At 38.4% G+C, this 18,968-nt stretch overlaps 1 protein-coding gene across 2 annotated transcripts in view; it reads left to right on the top strand.

Annotated features, from left to right (window-relative positions):
• CWF19L2 (CWF19 like cell cycle control factor 2) overlaps positions 1 to 5,944 on the top strand; it is a 58,659-nt gene extending 52,715 nt beyond the window's left edge. For both annotated transcript variants that reach the window (XM_053971746.1, XM_053971747.1), the window contains exons 15-18: positions 1,401 to 1,556; positions 2,842 to 2,922; positions 4,777 to 4,878; positions 5,732 to 5,944. In XM_053971746.1, coding sequence (XP_053827721.1) covers positions 1,401 to 1,556; positions 2,842 to 2,922; positions 4,777 to 4,878; positions 5,732 to 5,872 — 480 coding nt within the window. In that variant the 3' untranslated portion in view covers positions 5,873 to 5,944. The remainder of the gene's footprint in view (positions 1 to 1,400; positions 1,557 to 2,841; positions 2,923 to 4,776; positions 4,879 to 5,731) is intronic.
• Positions 5,945 to 18,968: the final 13,024 nt, after the last annotated feature.

The raw sequence follows: 18,968 nt of genomic DNA, 5'->3' as shown, positions 1-18,968 counted from the left end.
TGATGTTGCTGATGTGTATTTGTTTATATATGTTGGATTCATCAACTCTCCATTTACATTAAGATAAGGAATCTTAAACCTTTACATGGGATTTGCCTTTTAATGATGCTGTTCGTACTTCTGAGCATTGTTAATTGGGAAAAAATATCAGTGCAAAAAGGACTACCTGTGAATTATGTGAGTCTTAGGGCTATGATACCTTGGTCTATGATGCTCATAAAGATTCAGTGATTTCTTGGCTTACACTTGGCAATGGTATAGAAGCACATGTAAGACAAAAATCTTCATTTTTAAAGAGCATTTTTCAAGATCTTGAGGAACTTCCAGAAACATTCACCCTATCAGAAAGTTAGATATTTTGTGCACTTGCAAATGAGTTTGAATGACTCTCAGAAATCATCCCTCGTTCTTGATAATTTGTTAAGCATCTGAACATTGTAAGCTCTAGAATGATGCTTTTGCATATCTTGGATGCAAATGCCAATTGTCAAGAGCCAGGGAAAAGCCAGAGCCAGCTGCTCTGCAGGAAAGCAAGTCAGGGGTTCAAGGTGATGGGCAAGACAGGCGGGGGAGGTTGTCTCATTGACAAGGCACACTCCATGGTTCCAGGCCAGGAGTGTTCCCATGGTAGTAGACAGTGTCATCCATGGCCCTGTGATGGCCAGGCAGATTTACAGTGATGACTTGGGTCTGAGATGAAATCAGGGCCAAGAACTGCCAGGTACCTGGCTGGGCACAGGCATTCCTGAAACAGCTCAGGCAAGGACCAAAAGAGACTGCCTGGGCTTAATTGCAGCTCCTGAGTGACAGGGGGCCAGGTCCACACTTCTCACCACTCTTTAATACCCCATATCTTTCTGCTGGACCTGATCCAGTTCACAACTGAAGCGCATCAGAGCTTCCACCTGCACAGGCAGCCACAGCCCCAGCAGGCAGGACCCAGCCCCTGCAGGGCCTCTTGGGTGTGTGCAGGACCCTGACACTGGAGCTATCAGAATTGTTAACTGTAAATACACTTTGAGTAGGTGCATTACCTTCTTAGGAATTGCAGGCTTCAGACCGATTGTTAAAGCCATGTTGTTTTATGGAGCACTACAGTTAAGAAGTTCAACATAGTTTCAATTTCAGCTGTAAAAATATGTGGTATTTATTAAAACTAAGTTTGTAGTGTTAATTATATTGCGTGTTTCAAAATAGTTTCCTAGACTTCCAATGTTTTTATCATAGGAAATATAGTTAATCTTAAATTAGTAAATAATACAGAATTTTCCTAGTATTATTGCTACTATTTTCCATTTTCTTGTTAGTTTATTACAAATATAACATGCTAGTGAAATAGTACATTATATCTGAAAGTTCTGCAAAGTTAGTTTAAATAACACATTTTTTTCTTTAAACAGATGTTCCGAAATGCATTGGTGAAAATGTTTGAAGCTAAAGACTTGGACTGCGTGTTCCTAGAAACAAATATGAGCATGAAGAAGAGGTATCATATGGTATATGAATGCATTCCTCTTCCAAAAGAAGTAGGAGATATGGCTCCAATCTACTTTAAGGTACATAAAAATGGTTTTTTATGAAGTAATTTGAATCAATATGTAATAATTCATCTATTTCTGGAAATTTTTTTTTATATTCAAGTGCTATTTTTAAAAAGATATATTCTCTGATCCTTCTTCTGGTCCATTCTTTGCTAATATTCCTTGATCTTAAAATAAGCAGTGTGAAATAATTCAGTTTTTCAAGCAGTCAGTGGAAGAGCTGTTTGTCACTGAGCATTTGTCCCAAGTCTGACTGCACTGAAAATACTAGAAGAAGATGAGAGAATCGTAGCCTCCTGAAGTGCTTTAAGGATTGCAGTACTTCTTACTTGAGTCTTGTACCATAAACTTAAAACACAGTATTTGTGCCTTGGCAAGCATTAAATGAGAAAATAATGTTACCTATTTTGAGACATACCAATGTAAATATTGTTTCATCCCCATTTTATTTCAGTAAGCCCAAATTTTACATGTGTCTTGGGCCTCTGATGCACGTTCTACAGCATGATAGATATTTCTTCTACAGCTTTTCTAGTCTCTTTCCCCTGACCTTTTAAGAAAAGTTTCATTGAGGCTTTTGCCTGGTACTGAGTCCTTTCAGCTTTCAGCAACTGACTCATTTGCCTTTTATAAGTAAATTATTTTATTTTATTTTTGAAATACTGTTTATGTTTTCTGGAAATAATGTGATTAGGTTTTGATGAAGTGGCAGCAGTATGGTGAACAGCAATACAGTAACTTTTACCACATTTTAAACCCTCCACCTGTCATATCTGACTGCTGTGCTTCAGGTGCTGGTAAAACTTGTGTATTCTTTGAATAGTCAAGGAAGTATCTACTACTAAAGTGCAGAGCAAATGAAATTTAAAGGTACCTACCCTACACTATACCCAATTCCATACTGTGGGGAATACAGAGTCACCTTTGGGTTTTTAAGGGCAATCATCCTTCTAAGCTGGACTCTTCTCTTAGTGTTTAAAAGAGAAAGAAGGCTAATTTAATGTAATGAATTCATAAGAGGTTTTGTATGGAGTGAGTAAAAAGAGAATGTGACCTTTTATCTGAAACTTGTGGCAAGCAAAATTCAAAATAAAAAAGAAATAGAGGATCTGAATTGGGTGAGGCTGAATATACTTTGTCTTTATAAAGTAGCTTGTGGAAATGAGAGGTTACCAAAAAATAAAGTTACTTTGTTAAGAAGTAATTGTTACTTGCACTACTACAATGTACTTCACTACAGTTAGTTCTTCATTTGCCGTATGAAGGACTGTTTTCACCTTCAGATAAAATCATTTTACAGAAAGCTATAATGGAGTCTGATGAAGAGTGGTCCATGAACAAGAAGTTAATTGATCTTTCTTCAAAAGATATTCGGAAATCTGTAAGTAATGAAGTGTTTTGTGTCCTGAATTTATCATCAAATTCTTCTAACATTTTTCCATTATTAACTGTTTCAAAGAGAGAAGAAAGGGAACACAATTAGATTAGTGCATCCGAAGATGGCATAGGTATGAGGAGAATTACCAGTCTGCACTCTTAACTGACATTAGGGAAAAGATTCCCATTTATTTCAACAATTGGTGGACTAAGCTGCCAGCATTAGTTGAGAACAAAGCTGACACTTTGAGGACGTGTACTGGCATAATTTTCTTGATTAACTTTAAGAATTAAGGTAGATCAAAGATTTTCAAATTACTTTCCTGGAACAAATATGATTTCTCCTTTTCATTAACCTAGAACAGCTGTTTGTGTTGCTAAGTTTATGAAGTGAAAATATAAACAGCATTATGGATCTTTTTTTTTTTTAAACAAGGGAACAGCACCCTCTCTGTCTCCTGGATACTGAGATGAAACATCTTTATATAAACAAAGGAATAATGCTGGATCGGTTAGGTTCAAAGACTGTTCTGTCATTTTAATATTGAGGTGGAAGATGTGTGTTATATAGCCATACATTTTTGTGACTATTATATATTCGTTGAAGGTAGACCAGTTTTCAGATTAAGTCAGGACAGTTCTTACATTAATACGATGTATTATACGATGCATAAATTGTTGCACAGTTGTGTGATTTTAACATTATTCTTGGGTAAGAAATGTCTGTAGGCTTCATGAAGATTGAAGAGTGTGGCTTAGGGACTGAGCTGAGGTTTGGGAATTTGGGGAGTTGTATTAGGAGATGTTAGTACCTGGCTGGAAGGTCAGACGTGGCTGAGACATCACCTAGTGGGTGGATTGTGTGCAGAAATTGTGAGAATGAGACAAAGCTGACCTTTTCTTTAAGGTGTCACCTGCCAACCCAAATTTCCTTATTTAATGATTTTTTTTAAAGTCCATTTAAAGTGTTAAATGGTTCTTTCTATGCTACATTGCTCCTCTGTATTAAATCTTAATTATTTTTAAAGTCAGTATTTCAAGCAATACATGGAACGTGCCTCCTGAATGTTGCATGGTTATTTGGACTGTAGCAGAGGAAATGCTTATGAATTGGAGGCTTTGTAAATCTTACCAGTACAGAAATGTCCTCAACAATTAAAGGAGTGAAAAATAACTTCTTGCAGTGAAACGGCAGCAATTACTTGCAGTACTGTATCAATAAATGGATCCACTTCTGTTAGACTGAAGGGTCTTTGTTGTGGCAGATATCCAGCATCTCCCCCACAGGCTGACAGAATTATTGTCTGATTTGGCAAGTTAAGGATAATATTCGTCCATTCACGTGGAGGGGGTTTCTAGTAATTTATTGTCTGAAAAGGTGTTTCTCCTTCCTCCTGAGTGTCAGTTTTTTTCACTGGGTAAATACTTCCTATTACCATAGGAATATTGTCCAAAGTCAACATCTTTAATAAATGCAGCTTGCTAGTGGTCTTAAAATTTCTGTTAATCTTCTGTAATTCAGAGATGTGGAGTCAGGGAGGCATTTGCCCACTGTGCGCACTGCTGCCAGGTGTCCCCATCTCTTACCTGCTATTCCAGCTGTGGCCTCTGGAGGTTCTGCCCCCCAGTCATCCTCTCATCAGTGTCTTTTTGTCCAGTTGCTGTATATTTACCTGTTTGCTTTACTGTTTCTCTGTTGCAATTTTATCCTACATGTAGTTGGTTTGAGAGGTAGTTTAAAATAAAACGTGATACTATCAGCTGCAAAACCATGTTCAAATTCATTCTCCTGTGGGGAGGTTGACTAAATGCAAGCAATGTTTGCTAAACATCTGAAAATGTGGTTTTGCATCTGTAGGTTCCTAAAGGGTTGCCGTACTTTTCTGTGGACTTTGGCCTTCAGGGAGGATTTGCTCATGTGATTGAAGATCAACACAATTTCCCTCATTACTTTGGAAAGGTATTGTTACGTAAAAGATTAATTTAACAATTATAGTCTGTTTTGGAAAATTTAAGTAATTAAACCAAGATGCTGCCAGAACAGTTACTTTGATGTACCCTGTCTCAGTTTATTATCTGTCTTTTCTTGATGAGTCATTGTAACTTGGCTTGTTGAATGAAGTAGTTGATTTTTTCACTAGCTGATACTGAGATTGTGATTCTAAATTTCTGTTTCTTTTCATTTGATCTGAACTGCTGATATTTGACATTATGGGTATATAATCTTATAGATGGAAGATACTTGCATCTACTTAAGAATTTTCATGGCCATAATATTGATATATAGGTGCACTGACACCCGCTTGTATGAATTAATGTGCATACGCATACAGACTTACAGACGACAACTACTAAAATCCTCATGTGGTTAAATTGCTACTCATGGTATGTATAGTGTAAAATGTATATATAGGGAGAGCTGTAATAAATTCTTTCTTTCTTTACTATATCACAGAAAACATTTTTTTTAAAGAGTCAGTGTTGCAAAACCATGAAGAGTGATTGGGGAGAAATATAACTTACCTTAGTCACAAATGCACTAATGCATTAACAGTCTTGCAATGTTAGGGTACTTAAGCAGTACATCAGTGTGCTGTGCTTACAAGAATTTTGCTGAGGCAACCATCTAACAACTGCCCTTCTGTGTTTAAATTAGTATATTTTTCAGAATTTCAAGTTTTAATTAGCACTTGAAGAAAATGGACAATCTCATAATTTGAAAATACATATTTCTTTATTCTGTGATAAGATAGTGTTAAGTAATATGGTAATTTCGCATTTATCATTTATCTATCTTAATTTTGCTTGCAAAGGAAATTATTGGTGGCATGCTGGACTTGGAACCACGACTCTGGAGAAAAGGAATCAAACAGAACTTTGAGGAGCAGCGGAAAAAGGTGTTGCAGTTTGCACAGTGGTGGAAACCATATGACTTCACCAAAAAGAAAGAATGAGAACAACCTGGAGTCAAGGACTATATAAACCATTAATTACACTAAAGGATACTTCAGATGTTAAGAATAACACCAATGTCTTATGTGTGGTTAATATATTTTAAAATATAGGATATTGTTTAATTGCTGATGATCTGTTTCTGTTTTGGACACTGGATCACATGTACCTGCAAGCCTGAAAAAACAGATTTGTACAGTGAGTTTAGTTTTTCCTTTTTCAGCTGAGCCAAAAGGATAATATCCATGTGGCCATTTAAGTTCTTAAAAATATAACTTTTGCTTTTGGAGTTTTTATAATCTTTGAGACAACTGATATTTTTTATATTGTATTAAGCCAGTGCTTAATTATCATGGTGAACTTTTGTTGAAAATGGTGTGCATTTTAAGAACATTTTTATTAATACAAATACATTGCTACAGAAGGAAATTGTACAGAAAATAGTCTTCTGATTTTGTGTCCTTGTGGTCTTTAAATTGAGGTCATTGCAGTAACACAAACATTCACAAAGAACATGACTGATAAACCTTCTGTTGCCCCCCTGCACAAGAATGAATGCAATTTTTTGTACTTCCAATATGAAGTAGTGTTTTTCAAGCACAAAGGATCATGAGACAGTCCCTAGCTGATGGCAAATGACAGCTTTAATAGTAACAGTTACTTTGGTAACAGTGAAAAAAGAATCTCAAGGGAAGATGCTCCCTGATGGCCAGCAAAGAAGAAAATCATCACAGGGGTCTCCTCAGGTGACTCTTCTCCCCTGGGTGTCGCCTCTCATGCCACAGGTGGTTTTTGGTAATACTTTGCCCTAATAGTTTTCATCAAGTCCAGCTCAAAATCCCTGCTTGTTTTTCCTGCTTGTGATGCTGTTAGAGCTGGTTGAAGCACACTCTGACCAGAGGCAAGAGTTGCGTGTTAATTGATTGTTAAGCATGGATGTCACTAGGAAATGCCTGCATGCTGTTTCAAGGACCACGTTCCACCATTTATTTGCTAGATTTTATTTTTTTCTTTTGTGTAAAAGAGGGTAGGGAAGTGTGAGGTGAGGAAAGGATGATTCTTGCATCAGTGTCCACCACTTCCTATGGAAACCCTGACACAGCAGGCTTGGACTTTGCAGGCAGGGAGCTGGGAGAACAATGAGAACAGGAGACAAGAACAGAAGGACATGGACAGAAACATTACAGCAGCACAAGGGAAAGGATGCAGATTTGTGAACAGAGGGAAGGCTGCAAATGGTGGAAGGTGGAAGGCCCTTGGCATAGGAGAGGTTAAGGCTTTGTGTAAGTGTCTCAAAGTGCTTCTTGTTCTTTTCCTGCTGGACTGTTGCTCTGTACAGCTCTGTTAACCATTGGGAACTGCTTAGATTAAGACATGGATACTAAATATTACAGGGTTGGATAAGTGTTTATGGTCTTTTGGTGGTCTTTTTCAGCTTTGCTGAAGATCTGGTGCTTTCCCTGTTCCTACCCCGCTGCCACATTTTGGCAAATATGTCTGGTAGAGATAGGAATCTGCTGTTTGTGAATTATTTTCTGTAGGATCTTTGTCAATTGGTGCCACTGCAAGAGAAGTAACTTAAAAGTAAGCTTTGATGATGATTGTAGTGATCTAATGTCTGATTTACACTGTGTTCAACAGCAAGCTGTGGATAAAGGGACAATTTTGCTGTTCTCCTTAGGCTGTTGGGAAGATTGCATAGCGAATAGAATGTGAAATAGTAGCTCTAGTAGTTGCTTAGACTGTAGCAATGCTGAACCAAATTTAGCTAAAGCACAGTCTTTGGTGTAAAGCATGACTAAAAATTGCTTTCTCTGAAAGCATATGTAGCTTCCAGTCTCATCTTCCTCCTGGGATGATAGTCACTTCTGCTGCTTCCAGCTTTCTTTTAAGGCTGTGGAAAAGTCTTTATCTAATGCTGTGCTGGAAATGCAATTCTTCTGACATCACTTCTCTCAGAATTTGTGTTCCTCAAGGGAAGTGCTGTGTTGCACAAAGAATATCCAGCTTGCATGTAGAAAAGTCCTCTGACTCTTGGTCCATGCATATTTTATTATTCTACTTTCAGCAAAACTACTGGTATTGTTTGGAAAGGACCGTGAAATATTGGATAAGAGTAACTCAAGCTAGTGATACAGGAGAATGTTTCTTACCCTTTTATAAGTTTTCAGAATGGGAGACTGTGTTTATCACATACACTGAGAATAGTATCTTGTGGTAATTGGTCACAGACCAAAAAAGCATATTGTCAGGTTAAGCTGTTCCTCCTCATAAGTATCTCTAAATATTCATGAGGCTGTGACAGTAAACACGGCTTGTTAGGGCACTTTTGGAAGGCATGGTATGCTTAGACTTCAGTCCTTACTCTTATAAATAGTAAAAAATTTTAAGTAGACCTCTCTCCTCTGGAAGAATACCCAATAACTTAAGTTCTTTAGCAATAAGAGATGGAAAATATTAATTCAGGCATCTTTAGGGAAAGCAGGGAGTGGAAGCTTGATTTCTTATGTTGTTATAAATGTGCTTCTATGTACTCTTTTGTGTGATCAGGGAAGAGAAGGATCTTCTTTCTTCAAGTGAATCTACATGTGTGATTTAACAGGTATTGGATTGTATCCATGTCTTGCCCTGTGTTACAAGAAGATTGTGTAATATGTGCTGCTACTCTTCTGAAAGGAAAAAGTGTTAAAATTAATAGTAATTCTCATGGCAGTTCACCAGTCTCTTGAAATCTCATGAAAGAAGAAAGATTTTCCTGGATCCCCTGAGTTCTTTCTTAGGTTGAAATTTCTTCAGCATTTCCTGTTTTCTGCATTTGTCATTTTATCATCAAAGTATGTTTTTCTAATTGACTACAGGTGAAAAGTCATGGAAACATAGGCTGCTATGCTCTTGCTTTAAGCGTAGCTGTTTTGTAAACTGTTTCTTTAATATCCTGGGTAAACTAGGACTAGATACTAGAGTACAAAACTTCTTTACCTACAAGCATCTTTACCCTCCCTGGCTCCTGGGTGTGACCCAAACACTGTACACAGAGGCACGTCTCGCACATCGGTTATGTTAGAGAAAGCAGTCTGAGCTCGTGATGTGTGGGTAGTTCATTCCTCAGTGCTCAAGCATGTGCCTTTGTACTTGTGGTCTGAGGGCAACAGGCAGCCTGAAATTGCTCTGATGAGCCAACTTTTAAGTTCTCTATTAGAACTGAAAAGGCATCAATTCATTATTTTTAAATTTTTAGCTTTTTAAAAGCAAGTACCCTAGAGCATACGTACAGTAAAAACAAATTTAGCAAAAAACCCACAAGCACAATTAACATTCTAGAATAAAGTTAGAAGTAGTCTTCTTGGCCCACTATCTTTGAGGTAATGTTTTTATTCAAGATTCTTTGGTTTGTTATTTCTGGTCATTGATGCACAACTATTGGTCACCTGCCAATCTGGAATGAGATAGATACAGTTTGGTTTTGATACCAGACAAGATGACTTTTCCAAGTCTCTCCCAGCTCTTTTTGCTGTGATTTTAAGATCTTACTTGGTTATTTTATTTTATGTGAAAATGTTTTGGAACAACATTGTAAGACAGGATATGAGCAGTGAACAGCTGATAAATATTTAATGGGGCATAAATACACAGTTGCCGCTGTACACCTTCCCCTTGCCTGTTGTCACAGGTTACTGGGCTTTCTTTGGGAATGTCAGGTGATCTCTTATGTCTCTAGATGGTTTTATAGCCAGTTTCAGTTGTGAGCTTTGTAATTGTTTGGAAGCATTATAGCTCTTCCAACTCTTCCAATATTCTCTCTTTTAGTGTAGAACAACTTTTTGAATGTTAGACCACAGTTCAGGAGGCCAGTGGGATGGAAGACAACAACAAACAGTCATAATGGCTTTATGAACAGTGGCATCTCCAGCTGGAACTGGCTTTTAGTTCAGAGTTAACACTGGAAAATTGAATCAGAAATGATGACATTATGATCTTTCAGTCCCTCGCTCTTCTTTCCTGGGTGCTATTGCAGGACTTAGATTTTCATTATCTTACCCAAGCTGCTCTTCCATTAGGTAATTCATCTTAGCAATATGTGCTAAGACTTAGTAAGAACTTGCTATGAATGGCTGTTTCAGCCTCTTGGCCACTAAGACTGACCAGTCTGCGTCAGTCTTACAATACAGTACTGGGTCTTTGCCTGAATCACCCTTTCCCATGGCTGACAGTGAGGGTTTGCTAATGGTACATAGTGGAAAAGGTGCAAAGCCTGGTATGGCTTTTATACGCCTGTTTGTAATACACCAGCACTCTGGGTCTCTGTGTAACTGTGTGTGTTGGGATATGTACTGATTACTTTTAGGGAACAAGTGCTGAGACTTCATGGGATTTCACTAGAGTTACACTGGGTGTACACCATTAAACGTCAGAGTATGTCCCTTACAATGAGACAGCAGTTTTAAGTATGCAAAGGAAATTACAACTTTACTTGTTTATGTACTTCTTTTGCTAATACTGGATTTATAAAGTGCATTAAGTAAGCCTTAAGCCTTTCATAAGTGGTTTGTGGCATCCATAGAATCAGAGGAGGAGGACCGGAAAAAATTTTATCTAGCTGATCCAAAGAAAAATTCAGGTACATTTGTGGAATTGGCATTCTTAGATCTGTTTTTCATAATGAAACATTTGGTTTCGCATCTTTAATCTGATTTGTCCATGATTCAAGTTCAGTATTTATTGTCTTGTCTGTTACAGATGTATGAAACATTATTTCATTCTTTGGAGGCTGCTTTTGCATATCTGAGGGCTGCAGTTAGGCTGTCTCCAAATTATTGTCTTCAGGTTAAACTGCATTTTCTTTCAATGTTTTCCTGTAGGTTATTTTTTTGTATTCTTCTCATTCTTTTGTGCTCTAGAGTCTCTCTGATTCATTAAGATGAGATGGGATGGAAGTCTCGAGAGTGGATATGATATCTCAGAGAATTGTTATCATTGTGTCTGAAATGAGAGGTTGCTGTCATTCTTGGTGGAATATCCTCCTATTCAGACACACAAATACACCCCCAGTGCAGTTTGCCTATTTGAGGAGACTATCACATAGCCCATGACTCCCTGCAATCTTCAGTTCCTCTCCTGATCTCAAGTCAACAGTTTGCTATTATAGCAAATTACGCCCAAGTTTGTGTTCTTGCTCTTATTGTTATTGACTTCATTTCCTTTTTATAGATGTTCTTTATTTTCATTTTGATGAGATAATTTTGAATTATACTTCTGCTTTTAAATTATTTTTTACACCCTCTTGAGTCATCTGCAAAACTAAGGAGCAATGCTGTATTGCAGCAACTAGCAGTTGGTGCCACATCCATGTTCACCCTGCAATATTTGTGTGCACTGGCTAAACTGTTTCCCTGCTGTTATTTGAACTGTTGCTGCTGGACTTGCTGCAACTTCTGATCCCATTATTCTTGCTACAGATGTGGCTGCTGTGGGCATCTCAAGTACCAAATGCAATAGGAAAGGTTGCTTTAGTAGAGTCAGAAACTAGTATCATCTGTAAAAGATGAGATGGAAATGAGCTCCAGGATTATATCCTGGTTTTCCATAGAAAAAAAATGGCCTGAAATTTAGACATTGCTGTTATACCTTTCTTATTCAGGTCATTGGCTTGGCTGGGTCCCTTCCCAGCCTCTTGCACGCTCATAGCACTGAGGGGGCAGAGGGAGACACAGGAGAGGCCTTGATATTGTGAAAACACTGCTCAGCAATATGTGAAACCTATCAGCACTGTTTTGGTCACAAATCTAATTCACAATACCATGCAAGCCATGCCCTCTGCTATTGGCAGATAGTGACAGGGCCACTACTCAGCAGGAGTTTTGCTTGGGTGAAATTATGTGCCATGAGTTCTTGCTGTGATTTACAGTCAGGTGTATTGAATTTAAAAGTATGTACTACTGGTCATTCCTGAAAACTCTTAAGGAAAATATTATCTGAAATGAAAACAGATTCAGGATTTTTAAAGCCCTGAACAAATTGATAGGCTTTAGAAGGCAGAGTGGAAAGAGAATTTGGCTGTTACCTCTTTTTACAAACAGCACATGGCTTCTTGAGAGGTTTCTGTTCACCAGCTCCCCACTTTTATTGAAGTGTAGTCTTCGGTGAAAAGCTTTTAAATTATTTTCTCTTTAGAGCAAAAATACTTTGGCCAGTATTAGAACAGAAACAGATGATACGGAATTCATCTGACATTGATGTGAGTAGTTCTTGTCTCTGTATATAGCTGTCTGCAAGACTGTGGGTAAATAGCATTTTATATTTCCTATCAAATAAAAAACTTTGTTTTAAAGTGGAAAAAAAAAGAAAAGAATAGCATCCTCCAATGAAATCTTAATCCACAGGACCTTGATCTTCAGAGCCCCTTACAAGCGTGAACTTTGTGTGTCTGAAGGTTTTGACAGACACAGCTCCCTCTGACAGCTGCTGAATCTATTGTCTCTTTGGACCAAGTGAATTTCCCCCTAAGCCCCCTTGCCCTGCCCCAACCGAGCACCTGGGATTTGGGTTGGCTTAGGGCATCTAGAAAATCCTCTCAGATTCCAGCTCCTTTTGCATTCCTGGGATCTCATCCACTTCAGTTGAACACATCATCCTTGAAGTGCTCTTTGTCCATGAACACAGTTTTAAATGATTTATGACTGCACAGTCTTTTATTTTTAGCTTCTGTGCAAAGCTTCCAAATCAAATCTTGATGGGAACTGCTGTCTGTGATGATTTTATTGTCTTCATTTCCACTAATGAAAAACAAGTAGAGTCTTGCAGTTAAAATGTGTGGTTGTCTTCCTTTAGTGTATTTTTTACACAAATCAAACAGGAATACAGGTAGATGAGAACAGTAATATAATTCTGGCATATTAAATAATTAACTTTAAAAAGGTCAGTGAGTCTCTTCCTAGCAAAACAGCACTGCTAGAAAGCTTGGATTGTTTTTTAATGTTGGGAAGTGGGGATACGCGAGAGGATTGTGAGGACTCACAAGAGGTTGTGAGCTGGGTGGTGCAGTTGGCAAAACAGAAGGATGGGATGCCATCCTGTGGGGCTGGACAAGCTTGAGAAGTGGGCCCATGAGAACCTCATGAGGTTCAACAAGTCTTAAGTGCTATTTCTGCATCAGGGCAATCCCAGACATGAGAATGGACTGGGAAAAGAAGTCACAGAGGGCAGCCTGGCCAAGAAGAATGTGGTGGTGCTGGTGGATAAGAAACTGGATGCAATATGTCATTGTGTGCTCACTTCCCAGAAAGCCAGTTGTATCTTGGGATGTATCAAAAGCAGCATGGCCAGCAGGACGAGGGAGGTGATTCTGCCCCTCTGCTCTGCTCTGGTTTTTATCATCATGTGATTCCTCAGTTCTGATGCTACTGACCCCATGACGTTTCACATGTCTGCATTATTTGGGCAATAAAATTGTGATGTTTCATTTTCTTAAATTACCCTATATGCATTACTTGGTTTATGCAGGCATCTTCGTGCAACTTCTAGTTGATGTGTTTTTGCTTCACATAAGATTTCTGGCTATGCAGTTTTCATTGCATGTTTTTGTTTTTCGTTTTGCTGGGGTTTGTTTTCCCTTGTAACACACCGACTGCAGTATGTTTTTCAGAGTGCCAACCAGAGTGCTTCTCCTGCATGGTATTGTGCTTAGCTCCTCTGTATATGACTGACTCTCAGTTAGTAGATTGGTACTGCCTGATCCTTGGGAGTTCTTGGAGACCTGTGCTGCTCCCTTTCCTAATGGCTGGGGTCTTGGAGAGAGGGTTTATTTATTGGAGATGGGCTGTGTGATTATTGATTGTCTCCCTCTCCTGAAAGGAGTCTGTTGTGCAAGAGGACAGGTCTTGGGGAATAATCTAAGACCTATCACTCTCACCATCTCAGGAACCGTGTTTCACATCTGGATCAGCTTATTAAGGATATTTACTAATGAAGCCCCAGTAAGGTGACACAGCAGCCAATTATTTTTTGCACAGAGTTCCCACTTGTTTAATGACTGACAGCAGGACCTTTTAAAACTGCAGGCCTGACAACTTTGTAATAATCAGTTATTTCAGTTTAGTCTTTAACAGCATGTTTAAATCCCAACCTGAATCCCTAAATATAATCACATTGCAGACCAATTATTCTGCTCGCTGAGTCACTTTGTCAGTTTGACAGCATGCCTAGCAGAAAATTTTGATTCCTTTCAATTCTTTGATTAAAGAAATGAATTAATTCAGAGTTTTATTTTGTTTGGAGATACAGAAGTCTGACTCTCCCACTGTTTCATAGTTGCCATTTGAAGCTGGAGAATTCTCTTTTGTGGTGAATGTAGTGAGTAGTCATAATTCTGGGAAAAATCTTTGTTTTTGCCATGCTGTGGTGCAGATCCCTGTCTTTGAAGGCCTACTCCATGCTTTTTTGTTTGTATTGGCCAGAGGTTGACTGTATTTCACTCTAGCAGCCATGAATGGCCGATGAGGCAAGTAGTCATGAAGAGGGAGTTGATCTGTACAAAGGATGTCTTCCTGATGGATTATCATTTAAAACAAATACACAAAGAATACAAGGATTTTTAGAGAGAGTTTGGAGCTGAGAAAGAATCCTTTTGACTTGAACAGCAGGTGTTCAAGTTGGAAGTTAGCAAATATTCATAGTGTTTGAACTCCAGAATATTTGGTTGGCTTAGAAAAGTTGGGTATCTGCAGCCTGCAGTGAAGACTGAGAACTGTTAACAAAATCATACTATCATAGATCTCTGTTTGATATATCTTTTTGCTCATAATGGTAAAGGAATAGTATTAATTTTGGCATTTTGGAACTGTTTCTCAAATACCACAAACACGTTATGGTTTGGAATTTACAAATATTGTACTGCTATCTGCATGGTGCAGATCAAATCAGCTGTTGTGCTGGTTGTTACCCAGTCACATAATTAGGCCATGCATGTCATAAGGCATTAACAAAAACCCCACCCAGTGCAGAGGAAAGTTCATACTTTTCATTCCTGTGCTGCTAATGAGGAATGACCTACAGGAAGATTAAAGCTGGGCTGGGGTTCCACTTCACAGTGTGCAGTTCTTGCTGGGCAGATGTGGCAGCACAGGGCAATAATGTGTGATGGGAGGGATGATAATCCCCTCAAAATTAGGGAAAGGAAAGTTATTAGAGAGCTATGTAAGGGCATAACAGAAATGTGTAGGGATACAATCAAAAGAACTAAAATGTGAAGTGGATCTAGTGACTTTTAGGCTCATGAAAGACAAGAGAGAAGTTTAACACCTGCACTAAGAGGAAGGCAATGATACCACGGCGTCATTGCTGAGTTAGGAAGACTCTCAAATAACTGATGGTGCAAAAGAGATATTAAGTAATTTTGGCTTTTAACTTTATAAAAAAGAATAATTTTGACCAGACCCTAAACACTATTAAGTTTTCAAAGGGGAAAATAGTTGTCAGCAGTAAGGAAAGAAGAGGTAGAACAAAATATTCAGTAACTTACATGTGTGTCAGTGTCTAAATAATCAGCAAGAAACTGTCTGGATGCTATAGAATATTTGGGGGAGATGTGATAATGCTATTAATAAATACTTACAGATACATTCAAATGTGGTATGTGTAAAGTTGCCTAGACCTATATCCCATAGCTTCGTTCCAAAAACGGACTTTTGAGGGGGGTGGGGGAAAGAAGCAAGCAAAATTTCAAAGAGAATACATTTTTTAATGTTCTTTTCATGAGAATCTTCACACTTCCTTAAAAAGTTACCTTTTCATCTAAGCAAAGCTTTCCATATTTCTACTTTGAGTTTTCTGTCATTACTCCATTATGCAGTCTAAATAAAATTCATCTTTGAAAAATTTCTTTCAGATAGAGCTTTACTGCCAAGAAAGAGAGTATAATTTTCACTTTTCTCTTGGGAATTTGTGCAGCAGAAAGGTTGTTTTGAAGTGCACAAAACCTGCTCTTTTTGCTGGGTAATTTTGCACCCTCCAGTGGCTGTGAAGCTTCTTTTTTAGTCCCGAATTCCCTGAAGTACACAGAGCACATTGCTGCAGGAAGCAAAACGTTCAGATTCTGAAAGCCATCTGTGTTCTTTTTTCCTATAATCAAATAATCCACAGCTGTTTCCAAAAGGATATATTCCATTAACTCTGTGCTTTTATGAAAATTTTCTTCTTCTTTCCAATGTACTCTACCACTGCTGGGGAAAAAAAGGTAAATCTCACACATGACATTCTGTTTATGTTTAATAACTGCCATAGGCAGGTAGGAGTCCTGCAGCATTTTCTTGTCACCTTTGGCAAGTTTTGTAGTATCACAGAAAAATAGCCCTTGGGAATTAAAAATAATAAGCTGTGATTCCATGTCTACATCTCTTCCTTTTGTTGGGACAAGCCTTACTGAGAGGAGAAAGTGCTGACACCGTTTGTGTATTCTTTCCAAGGCAGGCATCAGCAGGAGGTAGTGAAGTACTGAGTACCTCAGTGGTTGCCTGGGTTTGTTCCCAGCTAAATCACAGACCTGCTTGATACTTTGTCCATATGTGGAAAGAAATATCTTTTAAATGTCTATCAATATCCTCTGGAGGAGACCCTGATATGCGACTACGGAACTGTAGATGTATTTCGAGCAAGACCCCTTATCTCTCTTGAATTCAGTTTTTACATTGAACAATTTACCTTTTGTCCTCTGAAAAGCCACCAAAGGCAGTGTTACCCATGCTGGCAGGTAATCCTCAGCCTTCAATTCTTCTGTAATGCATCAGAATTTGCTTGGAATTTACTTCTGCAGTTTCACTAAGAAATGTTTCAAGAAGTGTAGGGTTTTTGCTACTCAGTGGTGAGATGCAAGCAGTAGAATACATCGCAGCTTAAGTTGGGAGGGGGGTGTGTGATTTACCACCAGTATGGGGAAGATGTCTGAACTCCTGTTACAGTCAGGATAGTGAGCAGAGCTGAGAGTGATTCAGTCTCCTCAGAGTGGGTGGTGTTCTTGGGATGAGTCGCTGGACTCCAAGCCGTGTCCTGTCCTGCCTGGCTCTCCATGGGCTGTGATGGGAACTTGGACACCTGCCTCACACAGACACACCTGCATTGTAGAAACTCAAATCCAAGAAGGGTGGATTGTAGCCTGTATTTTTATATAGAAAATTACTGTCATTGTTTTTTAGTCCTATATAGGAGTTATTTCCTTTAGAATGTAACTTCTCTCCTGTGAGTCTTGCAGCAGCCATCAGGACACTATTGAATTTTCTTGCTCTAACATACTAGGCAAATTGTGTCTTATTAAAGGTGGGAAAGTTTAATATGTTTCACAAATTGAATGTTAAATGTTTGGTAATATATATATATTTATATTTATTATTTGTGTTTATGGTTGATTAAATATGTTTATGTTCATGTTTATGTTTATATTTATATTTACCCTGAGGTATACAGGGAGAATTGAGTGCTCCTCTGTCTAGAGCCACAGGACCTTAACTGAAGCCAGTCCCCAAAAAATGAGGGTAAGTTTTCATATAAACCAGTAGTTATATTTCAGAAGTCAAAGGAATTGGACAAGGTCTCAGAGGATTTGCAGAAGAAAAATGTTTTTCTAAAAACAGACTATAGAGAACCTAGGGACCTGCACTCTTTTAACCCATCCATTGGAACTGGGAAAAAAGCAAGTGAACCACTAATGGTTGATGCATTTGGGTAAGAAAAAAACAAACAAAATGGATTTTGAAAATTCCTCAAGACTGTTTTTTGTTTGAATGGCCTACAGAGAAAGCAGTAGATATGATATATTTGGATTTTTTATGATTCTGTAACTCATGTGTGATACTTCCATAATCAACCTAGGAGGATAATGAAATCCTGGTAATGTTGGTACATTTCACTATTCAATTCATATCTTTGGTCTCATATAGCACTGTGATCCAGATGATCAGTATGATGCTGTTTAATGTCATGTGGTTTTAGGTTTAGGAAATATGGTTTTTATAGCTTTAGCACAATCCTGAAAATGTGAAGAACAGCAAGGATCTTATTTTGGGAGAAGGGGAGTTACTTTGAGTTTGTACTCAAATCAACAATCAAGATGAAGGACTTCTTAAAAACATTTTGCTCAAGATGAAATGAGGCATTGTAACAATACATGATGCTTCTGAAATGTAGTTTTGCTGACTTTCACATAAAAACAACATGGTAAAATAGCAGAGGTGATAGAAAATAATGAAGGATGTAGATTGGACAGAAGCAGTCAGATGCCTCTTCTCATTGTCTCCCTGCCATTAATGAAAAGAAAATTATTTTTTTTCTTTTCCCCAATTAGGTCGAATTTAAACATGCCAGTTGTGCTTTGCCGGGTTCCAGTTCTCAAGTTCTTCTTGCACAAATGGTGGTACATATTCCCCTAGGTCACACCAGTGGCCTCTCCCTCTGACTGGATAAGCCCCTGTGAGTATTTTTTTGCTGACTTTTATGGACCATTTTATTTAAAGATATCAGTTGTTTGGGTTTTTTTTTTTTTTTTGCTTTCCCTGGGACAGGCCCTTGAACAGGTGAGATCTGTGGCTTCACACCATTGTGGGTAATATGGCACTTTCAGTCAAGTCCTCAGAAATCCCAGGGGCACAATAGCTCTGGTCTCTGTACCCGTGCTGAGCGCCGCAAAGAAGAGGAGTTGCTGGTGTGGAGCTCTGAACTCTTGTGCTAACAGTGAACCTGTTATTTCAGATAGGATATGTATCTTTGGAGGATCTGGTGTTCCTTGTGGCTCATGTTTCTGGACGCACTGCAAGAGTCAGGATGAGATGCAAGAGCATCAGTAAATAGAAAATTTATTAAAAGTAACATTCAGCTGTACAGGTCAAGAGTTTGATTACAGATTCATGAGAGCTTACATTTGCAAAAAGGTCTCTCTTTTTTAAAAATTATTGCTCAAGGGGCTGAGAAGAGTCCCTGGCTCCACTCTAAACAGCCCACAAAGTGGCATCTGTCCTCCAAATTTCCCTGAGCAAAGAGTAGCACAGATATTTCCCTAAGCTTGAGAAGATTATACGGTTGTTTTGTGGATCCCGACTGCCACTGTGATTGCAA

This window comes from Vidua macroura, chromosome 2 (assembly GCF_024509145.1).
Source record: "Vidua macroura isolate BioBank_ID:100142 chromosome 2, ASM2450914v1, whole genome shotgun sequence".
Lineage (NCBI taxonomy): Eukaryota > Metazoa > Chordata > Aves > Passeriformes > Viduidae > Vidua > Vidua macroura.
Note: the sequence above shows the minus strand (reverse complement) of the source record. Positions and strands in the feature narration are given on the sequence as shown.